General features: G+C 64.9%; 1 protein-coding gene and 1 non-coding gene across 4 annotated transcripts; one reads left to right on the forward strand and one right to left on the reverse strand.

Moving 5' to 3' along the window:
• Positions 1-1,244: 1,244 nt before the first annotated feature.
• Positions 1,245-8,286, reverse strand: Tmem259 (transmembrane protein 259). Of its 3 annotated transcripts, none has more exons than XM_036171038.1 (11): positions 7,906-8,281; positions 3,811-4,071; positions 3,629-3,728; positions 3,440-3,550; positions 3,214-3,336; positions 2,918-3,018; positions 2,783-2,840; positions 2,627-2,710; positions 2,418-2,550; positions 2,064-2,163; positions 1,245-1,986 (listed from the first exon to the last, which is right to left on the reverse strand). In XM_036171038.1, the coding sequence occupies exons 1-11, from the start codon at positions 8,125-8,127 to the stop codon at positions 1,549-1,551; spliced, it is 1,731 nt and encodes a 576-aa protein (XP_036026931.1). In that variant the 5' UTR covers positions 8,128-8,281; the 3' UTR covers positions 1,245-1,548. The 3 variants fall into 3 exon arrangements, with proteins under 3 accessions (XP_036026931.1, XP_036026930.1, XP_036026932.1); XM_036171039.1 differs by having other exon boundaries at positions 1,436-1,986; positions 2,627-2,659; positions 7,906-8,190; XM_036171037.1 differs by having other exon boundaries at positions 2,627-2,840; positions 7,906-8,286.
• Positions 8,287-9,168: 882 nt separating this feature from the next.
• On the forward strand, positions 9,169-9,275 carry LOC118572061. Its single transcript, XR_004943437.1, has one exon. It is a non-coding gene; the product is annotated as a U6 spliceosomal RNA (small nuclear RNA).
• Positions 9,276-9,881: the final 606 nt, after the last annotated feature.

Raw genomic sequence — 9,881 nt, forward strand, 5'->3', positions numbered from 1 at the left:
GGAGTGACCCACCCAAGCTCAACGCCTTCATCATGGACAAGTCGCTCCTGGATTACGAGGTATCCATTGATGCAGATTGCAAGCTGCTCACCGTGGGCAAACCCTTCGCCATCGAGGGTGAGTGCGTGGTGGGGTTCGGGGACCCCAGCGGTGAGTGCACGCGGCTCTGGTGGAGCCAGCTCCCACCGGGTTCAACCTCTCCAGGCTACGGCATAGGGCTGCCCCAGAACTCGCCGCTCACCTCCAACCTGTCAGAGTTCATCAGTCGCTACAAGTCCTCGGGCTTCATCGACCTGCTCCATGACAAGTGGTACAAGATGGTGCCTTGCGGGAAGCGGGTGTTCGCCGTGACGGAGGTGGGCAGGCCCGAGACACAGGGTGGGGAGCCCTGGCTATGCTTGCGTGCATCCCTGCTCCCCCTACACAGCCCCAGCACCCCTTCCTTCAAGAGATCTCCCTGCCTGGCTGCCCCGCCCCGGGCCCGCATCCGCCGCCATGGGGGACCTTGCCGTCCGCAGACGCTGCAGATGGGGGTCTACCACTTCTCGGGGCTGTTCGTGCTGCTGTGCCTCGGGCTGGGCAGCGCACTGCTCAGCTCTCTGGGCGAGCACGTCTTCTACCGCCTGGTGCTGCCACGCATCCGCAGGGGCAACAAGCTGCAGTACTGGCTCCACACGAGCCAGGTGAGGCGGCAGGGCAGGGCAGGGCAGGGCGGCGCGGAAGGGCACCCCGGGCGCCCACTGACACACTGGTCTGTCCCCAGAAGATCCACCGAGCCCTCAACACGGGGACGCCAGAGGGGCAACAGGAGGGGGCGGAGCAGGAGCGCAGGTGAGCAGGGGGCGGCAGGGGGGTCGGGGCGAGCGGCCAGGCAGCTGTAGGCCCCGCCGCCGCCTCCTCCTCTCCGTCCTAGCGGCCCCGGCCCCGAGGAGCAGCCGCGTGCAGCCGAGGGAGCAGCGCGCTGGAGGCGGGTGCGCAGAGCGGTGGAGCGGGAGCGGCGCGTGCGGTTCCTGCTGGAAGCCGGGGAGGCCGGCGGGGACCACCCGAGGCTCTGTTCCAACGGGCCCGGGCCGCAAGCCGAGCTGCGCGAGCTGGAGCTGCGGATCGAGGCGGCGCGGGAGCGGCTGCGCAGCGCACTGCTGCGGCGAGGCGAGCTGCGGGCCCGGCTGGGGGACGGCGCCCGGCTCCGGCCCCTGCGCCTGCTGCAGGTGCCGCCCGCGGAAAGCTGAGGGACCACACGGCCGCACTGTCCGCGACAGTTTATTCTATATACAAACACGACTCTGTACACTGCAATTAAATAGCGTAGAACGTGCGCCCCGCGTCCTGAGCCGCCCCCTGCGAGTCCGGGCCGGGGCGCTCGGCCCCGCGCGGGCGCCGTGTGGAAGGCACTGGGGAGCACCAGGCGGCCGGCGGCACGCCCGCCGCACCTCGCCGCCCCGCCCCGGCCGCGTCCAGAACCTTCGCCGCCGCCAGCCCTCTCCCTGCAGACCACAAGCGCTCAAGGCCCCGGCCGCGGCCCCGCGGGAGCCGGCCTCAGCGTCGCTTTCAGGACCCGGCGGGCGCGGGCGCATCCTCCGGAGGGGCCTCGGGGTCGGGGCGCGCGCTGTCCGGGGTGCTGGGGGCCGCCGGCCGCCGCTCCAGCAGCGAGGCGCTCAGCCCCGACAGGAAGGAGGCGTCCGAGATGATGGCGGCCGTCTCGGCCACCCAGCCCAGGTCGCTGCCCGACACCGAGGAGGCGGCGGCGCCCAGCGAGCCGGGCCCAGGGGCCCCGCCGGCGGGGGCGGGGCTGGAGCCGGGGCCCAGCGCGAGCGGAGGGCTGGGGTCGGGGGCGGCCGGGGAGCCGGAGTTGTTGTTGAGGTCGTCGGGCAGCGCCGTGGGGGTCCCGGGGCCCAGCTGCGGCATCTGCAGCAACATCTCCTGGATGCGGATCTGCTGCAGGATGGCCGGCAACTCATAGTGGTGGAAGAAGTAGATCATGGAATGCTGTGGGCCAGGGGAGGAGCCGTGAGGGCCCGCCCCCGCCGGGAGGCCAGTCGGGAACTGCGGGAGGGCGGCCTCACCTGGATGAAGAGCCAGGAGGTGACCAGGGCCAGGCTGCTGTACTGCCCGTTGAAGCGGTAGTGGTAGGCGTAGAAGGCGAAGTGGTACAGGTAGAAGAACCTGCGGGCGGGCGGGCGGGAGGAGCTGCCCTGCCAGACAAGCCCCGCCCACCCGCCCCGCCTCCCCGGCCCCGCCCCGCCTCCCCGGCCCCGCCCCGCCTCCCCGGCCCCCGACCCGTCTCCCTAGCCCCGCCCCGCCCTCCCGGCCCCGCCCCGTCGCCCCGGCCCCGCCTCCTTAGCCCCGCCCCGTCGCCCCGGCCCCGCCTCCTTAGCCCCGCCCCGTCGCCCCGGCCCCGCCCTCCCAGCCCCGCGCACCTCAGCCAGTGCCGCTTGCTGGTGTTGGTGTGGCAGCAGATGGCGTCGTACTGGTCGGCCAGCCACACGATGAGGATGATGTAGAAGGCCGTGGTGGTGTCGTTGAAGAACTCAGACATGATGGCCTCCATCCCTGCGGGGACAGGCGGCGGGGTTGGCGCGGGCGGGCGGGCGTGCGGGCGTGCGTGCGGGCGGGCGGGGGTCCTCACCGACGAGGGCCAGGATGACGGTCAGTAAGGGCGCTGCGGGGAAGGCGATGGCCATGTTCATCTCCAGCATCTGCAGCAGGTCCACTGCGGGCACAGGGCGGGCGCCCGTGAGGGCCTGGGGAGAGCCCAGCCCACCCCCGGCCGGCCAGGACTCACCGATGAAGACGAAAATCTGGTGGTGCGAGTACCGCAGCAGCATGGACACACTGAGGGTCTGTGGGCGGCGGGCAGGTCAGGCGAGCCCAGGCAGCCCCAGCCCGCGGCGCTCCCGGCAGCCCTCCCCTCACTCACAAAGATGACCATGATGACGAAGGCCGCCAGGTAGGACGTGCGCGCCATCCACATGCTGACGAAGCGGTAGTGCTCCCCAGACACCACATTCCTCAGGAAGCCTGGGGGAGGCGGCCGTGAGCCGGGCGCCCTCCCCCCGGAGCCCCGCCCCCCCGGAGCCCCGCCCTCCTCCTCCCCCCGTCCCGGAGCCCCGCCCTCCTCCCCGTCCCCCGGAGCCCCGCCCTCCTCCCCGCCCCCTCCCCGGAGCCCCGCCCTCCCCCGGAGCCCCGCCCCCTCCCCGTCCCCCGGAGCCCCACCCTTGTTCTCCTCGTTCTCTGCCAGGCCCTTCACACTGGACATGAGGATGTCATCGTAGCCCAGGAACTCGTCCAGCAAGAGGCGGCTAAAGCGGTCCCCGAAGCACTGGTCCCGCGTGGGGTCTGAGTACATGGGGGTCGACATTGTCACCGGAGCCAGGGAGCCCTCAGCAGCCGGCGGTCCCGGGCCTAGTGCCAGCCTGCCGGGATGCCCAGGGCGCCTCACCTAGGGTGACCACCATGACGGGGATGCTCAGGCGCTGGCGCGTGGCCTGCGACAGCCGCAGGAAGCCGTATTCCAGGGAGTACTCCACGATGTACTCGTCCTGCGGCCACACTGCGGAGGCAGGGACAAAGCGGTCAGCTGCCCCACCGCCAGCACGGCCTGCCACCCTCCCCGCCTGCGACCACACACCTTTTGCTGGCGTCTCCGGGAAAGGGAAGTCCTGGCTGTCGTTCAGGGCATCTGTGCCATCTGGTGGCTTGAACACCTTGGGCTCGATGTCCAGCTCAAACTGCAGGCACAGGGACCAAGCTATCAGGGGGACCTGCAGGGGGCAGTACCCAGCGCCCACTGGGTGGGTGACCACGGCTCACCTTGATGGAGCTATTGGTGAACATCTCCACCGTTAGCTCCTCCTCCTCCTCCAGCTCCAGGCCCCCTGGCTCCAGCTCCAGGCCGCTGAGGCCCCCCTCACAGAACTGCAGGACCACGGGTGCCCGGCTTGAGTTGTGGCGCACCTCCACCCTCAGAACGCCCTCACGCGGCCAGCGATCTCGAACATGCTCCAAGCAGTTGATGGGTGACCGGGAGAAGACGATGTGTATATAGGCCAGCACGAAAAGCACAAACAGGGCCTGGGTGTGGGGGGAGGGCAGTCAGCAGGGCAGAGGGACACCCATCCTCTCCCAGACAGGGAGGCCCTGGATGCCTGTGCCTGCTTGGGGCCGAGCTGGCCCAGGTCCCCACTGCAAGGGTTCTCTCTACCCCCTCCAACAGTTTCCTGGACTCAAAGCTGCCCTTGGGGACCCCAACCCTGCTGCTGCTCACTGACAGAGCCCCTGACCTCACCGCCCAAGAACAGCCATTGCCCCCAGCAAGGCACCTCCGTCCTGTTCCGGGGACCTGCCCTGGAGGGGCCCAGGCCGCCCCGCCTGGGAAATGTAGCTTCACCTGGAAAGGGATAACGGCCACTCTTGCTGGGAACCCGGCACCCAGGAAACCCTGGGCCACGTTGGGGAAGGGGGCGGCTCTTGGCATGGGCTGGATGGAAGGCAAGGACTCTGCTCAGCACCCTCAGGTCCCAGGGTGCCCCGCTGAGGCCAACCCAGCCCCAGATGTTCAAGCACAGGTTAAGATGGAAAAAAACAGGCACATGGGCCATTGAGACGGCTCAGCTGGTACAGGTGCTTGCCACTAAGCCTGGAGAGCTGAGTTCGATCCCCGATACACATAAGGTAGGAAGAGCGATGTGACACCTGCAAGCTGTTCTGACCTCCACACACACAGTGCGGGACGCAGGCTCCCACATCCATACGTATCCACACGCAATAAACAAGTAAATACAGTTTTTGTTTCATTTTGTTTTCTGAGGCAGGGTAGCCCTGGTTGGCCTAGAACTTGTTCTGTAGACCAAGCTGGCCAGAGATCTGCCTGCCTCTGCTTCCCAAGTGCTGGGGTTAAAGGTATGTGCCACCACTGCCCAGCTACAAATTTTTTAAAAGTCACAGGTTACTTAGTATTACTTATTAACCTCAAATACCCCTATGCTGGGCACAGTCATTCGAGAGGTCCCCCTCCCCTTTCTCTACTGTGTGGGTGACTGTGGGTTGTGACCCCTTGCAGGGAGGGGTTGAACAACCCTTTCACAGGGGTCACCTAAGACCACTGGAAAATGCAGGTATTTTTCCATTATGATTCATAACAGTAGCAAAACTACAGTTATGAAGTCCCCACAACATGAGGAACTGTATCACAGGGTGGCAGTATCAGGAAGGTTGAGAACCACTGCCCTAACCCACATCGGATGGACGTTAGGGGTGTGCTCAGCACTGCAAACCCCAGGATGCCCACACGTGCCATGCACTCTGTGGGCTTGTCTAGGGTAACCCTTCCTCTATGGCCCCTACTAATGCCTTAGCTTTCCCCCACATCCCTGCTGGCCAGTACAGACCCGTCTGTCTACAGATCCATGAGAACCAGGACCCTGGCCTGATAAGGTGGTATCGAGAGAAGGGTGATGGGAATCACCAGGGCCATGACAGTCTTGGACAGCCTTGCATGCCCAATATGTGCACTCAAATCCCTACACTCTTCAGGGACAAGACTGGACTCCCCAGCTCTAATCCCAAGAGACTCTACCATAGCAAGCAGAAGAGCACCCTCCCCATCTGCTGTCAGGTAGCAGTGTAGGACATAAGGGACCCAAGGCCAGAAGCGGACAGGACTTCCCTTCTGCAGTCTGGTGACAGAGCTGGGTCAACAAAACACCCAGCCCTCCTACCGACCGACCGAGGGCATGCAGAGCGGGTGGGGCCCTGGGATCGAGACCAAGGCTGAAATCCTGACTACCCACCTAAAGCCGATACCCACCCTGTGGATTGAGGCTCTCCTGGGGCACGGAATGGGTTTCTGTCTCAAGAGTCATGAAGTCTGCACCCCAGGTGAGGCTGGAGGCAGAGGCTCCTGCCAGTCAGGCCTGAGACTGGGGGCAAGCAGGCCCTTGTTCTACAGACTGGGCCCAAGAGTCAGAGGGAGGTGGCCACTGGACAGGTGGACATATCCTGCCTGGGTCCTCTCCCCACCACAGCTGCTTCGGCCACTCAAGTCCCCACCTGTCACTGATACTACTAGTGTCTGACATCCCACTCAGGCCCTGGGGCCACTCCTCCGCTCATCTGCCCACTCTGTGACACAGAAACAGACACTGAGCTTGTTCATACTGGCCTGGGAGGGCGGCATGTTGTCATCTCCTGCAGATACCTCAGTGCCACCACCCAGGGTTCTCTGGACATCCCATACCCTATAAGCAGGTGGGTGTCTCACTGTCACCCGTCTGCTGTCTGGGGCTGCCAGTCTATCCGCCCAATGGGAAGACAGGCCTGTGGTGGGTACGGAACACCAGCCTCAGCGGGATCTCCAGATCCCGGCCCACCAAAGATCTCCACTGAGAGCAGGGCCTTGAGCTGGTGCCAGCACTGCCCCTGGCCCTTCACACCTGCCCATAGGGTACCATGCAGTGTTCCCTTTGCCCACAGTCACCCACGTGATATGCTGCTTGGCCAGGCACCTGGGCCTGTAGGTGAGACCTGTCTATTTAGTCTTTGAGGCTGTCAGGCTAGTAGTTCCCCCTGCACTCCTGCAGGAGCTGACACCCAGGGTGTGGTGGGGACAGGGTGCTGCGGCGGGGACAGGGTGCAGGGTGCTATAGGTCAGGCAACCCCATCTATGACGGCTGAGCAGGCAGGATGGGCAGGAAACACAGCAAGAGGGCTCCCTGAAACTTCAGGAGCTCCAGAGGCCTGTTTGTCCCAAATAAGAAAACATGGGGTTGCCGGGTGGTCATGGCGCACACGCCTTTAATTCCAGCACTCCGGAGGAAGAGGCAGGTGGATCTCTGTGAGTTCGAGGCCAGCCTGGGCTACAGCGCAAGATCCAGGACAGGAACCAAAACTACACAGAGAAACCCTGTTTTGAAAAACCAAATAAATGAATAAAGAAAGAATGAATGAAAGAAAGCAAGCAAGCATGGGGTCAATTGTCACCCAAAAGGTCCCCTGGCTCCGATCCACGCATCTGACACCCCCTGCTGAGGGTCACCAGCGGAGCTTCTGAGGGTGTAGAAGGCAGGAAGAGGGGCCACTGGCCTATCTACAGACCATGGACTAGAGACTGAAGGGATCCCCACATCCGTGTGGACCTTGTGCCTGAGCCTCCTCTATGAAACCCCAAACCCTGGAGCAGAGGCAGGAGCCAGCCCCACCTTCACCAAAGCCATGTGAGGAGAAGGCAGCGACGGCCAGCATCAGCATTTCCGCCACCATGCCACGCCCCCAGCACCAGATGGCCCAGCCAGCTCCTCTCGGAAGGCTGTCATATGCAAGACGCCCAGAAAGAGACAGCCTGCTGCCCATCCCTCCTGAGCAGCCTTGGTGACCCAGAACCCAGGAAGACAGCCAAGGGCAGGTGCTGGCAACTGCGACTTCTCAACAAGGCTGGGGCCGGCGTGAGGGCCTGGGCCGGCGTGAGGGCCTGGGCCGGCGTGAGGGCCTGGGCCGCCCGGGCACTGGCTGTGACTCTGCTGCTGACCCTGGCAAGAGTCTGGGGCAGCGAAGGGACAGAGGAGGGCGACACTGCGGGCGGGGGGCTGTCCACGCTGGAGCCTCGGATGGGGCGGCGTGGGCATGCCGGGAGTGACGGGCGGGGCGTGGACCTGGGTCCGAGGAAGGCCCAGGCAGCGCTGGGCTCGGGTCTGCAGTGGGAAATTTCGGGGCCCAGGCTCCCAGGCTGCAGAGTCAGAGGTCAAAGGGAAGGAGGCGGGGCCTGGAAGCCGGGGAAGTGGGCACCAACCAAGGGTTGCACCCGTGGGAAGACTGACATCGGGGTACCCAGGCGTCGGGGTCAGGGGCAGGCGCTGTGGGGATGCGCAGGTGCGGGGCAGCTGGGGTCACAGGTCGGGGGTCAGGGGTCACCTTGAGCAGAACGAAGAACTCAAAGAGGCGGCGGAAGGCAGGCGGGAACAGGCGCGAGTAGGTGACCGCCATCTTGAAGAAGAGCGCGTGGAAGAGCCGGTCGCGCACGTTGATGAGCGGGTTGGGGTTGAGGTTGGGGCCGCGCGGGCCGCGCACGGGCGCCGCGCCGCCGCCGCCGCCGCCGTTGGGCCCGGGCCCCGGGGCCGCCGCGTGCTCCGACATCACCGCCCCGCGTCTCCCCGGCGGCCGCCGGCTGCCCCCCGCCGCGTCCCGGCCGCCGGATCCCCCCTCCGCCCCCGGCCGCCGCCTCCTGCGCCTCCGCTCGCGTCCGTCCGGCCCGCGACGCCGGCGAGAGCGCCGGGCCAGAGCGCCGCCCGTGCGCAGGGCACGCCGGGAACGCCAGGGCCGCCCCAGGAGGGCGGGCCTCAGGGCCGGAAGGCCGGGACTATAAGGAGGAGGGGCGGAGCCTGGCTGCCTCTCACACGCTCCGTACCTGTCGCGTCAGTGCTGGGGGGCGGAGCCACGTGGAGTCCAGTTTACTTTCCTAGTGGCCCGGGTCATGTGCATTGGACTTCACATTGCCGGAGGCTCTGAGAGGCGAAGTCGCGTCCGGTCCGTTGATTTGTGTAGGTTAGCCGCGGCCGGGCGGAGGGGATGTGGTCATTTGCACTGGGCTTCGCTAAGCTGCGGCAGCTGGGAGTCCGGCGGCTTTGCATAGGGATTCACTCGGACCCACTCCGCCAGGGGGCGGGGCGACATGCCCGTCATTTGCATGTGGCTCCCTATTAGCGGCGACTCAGAAGGGGCGGGGTCTTATGGAGCACCTTGCGCGGGGCTTCGTGACACCTGCTCATTAGCATAACGTTTCCCATTGGTTGCGTCAGCGCTGAGGGGGCGGAGTTTACGCGATAGCTTATTAGCATAGAGTTTCACTAGAGCGCCTACAACACGAGTCTTCGCGGCTGAGTCCGGACTACGGGTGGGGGGGCGGAGCCTCGTGATGCCTGTCATTTGCATACAGCTTCCCAGAAGGCTCCGTGGGTGAAAGTGACGTTTAGCGGGCTATATTAATCAACATATAGGGACTGTTTTATGCAGGGATACTCACAGTGAGCGCCATTCCAAAGGTTGTTTTTTAGTTTGGCATCCAAAAATTTAATTTAAATACATACTCATCCCAAAATAGTTAAGAGTAAAATTACCCTATGTGCAAAGTATTGCCTCTCTTTGCCTTTAAATACCTGACTCGGGGCCTCTCCATTCGTGCTCGCTTCGGCAGCACATATACTAAAATTGGAACGATACAGAGAAGATTAGCATGGCCCCTGCGCAAGGATGACACGCAAATTCGTGAAGCGTTCCATATTTTGGTCTCTTTCGCCCCAAACGTTCCGGAACCGGCTCCGAGCAGTCGCCCAAGTCCCGCTTCCCGGTCCAAAGCCGGGCGTCGGGTTTTGCGGTGTTTTGCGTGCAGCAGCCGGAGGGAGGGTCGCCCAGGTGCCGTGCACCTGCAGCGTGAGGAGGGCCGCCGTCCCGGTCCCGGCCGTCAGCAGGCGCTTGCTGGCAGCAGCCAAGTGTCCCTGGGCGAGCAGCGCGGCGGAGCCCAGCCCGGGTTGGCGGAGGAATCGCGGCTCCCTCCCGGCCGGCCCCGCAGCCGAGGTGCGGCGGAGGGCAGGAGTCCCCCTCATCCCGGTTTCTGTCTGAGTAGGGGTCTTGTCCTGCAGCCCTGGCGGTCCTGGGACCCGCTGTAGTCCAGGCTGGCCCGGACCTCCCTCTGCGCACCAGGCTGGCCCGGAACTCAGCTCTGCACACCAGGCTGGCCCGGAACTCCCTCTGCAGACCAGGCTGGCCCGGGACTCAGCTCTGCCTGCCTCTGCCTCCCAAGATTGAAGATGTGGAATTTAGATGTCATTAACTTGAGATCTCAGGTCAAAGTTCTAACACAGTAAGCTGCCGGAAGCCCAGGCCGTGCGTTC

The sequence above is a fragment of the Onychomys torridus genome, chromosome 21, assembly GCF_903995425.1.
Source record: "Onychomys torridus chromosome 21, mOncTor1.1, whole genome shotgun sequence".
NCBI classification, from domain to species: Eukaryota; Metazoa; Chordata; class Mammalia; order Rodentia; family Cricetidae; genus Onychomys; species Onychomys torridus.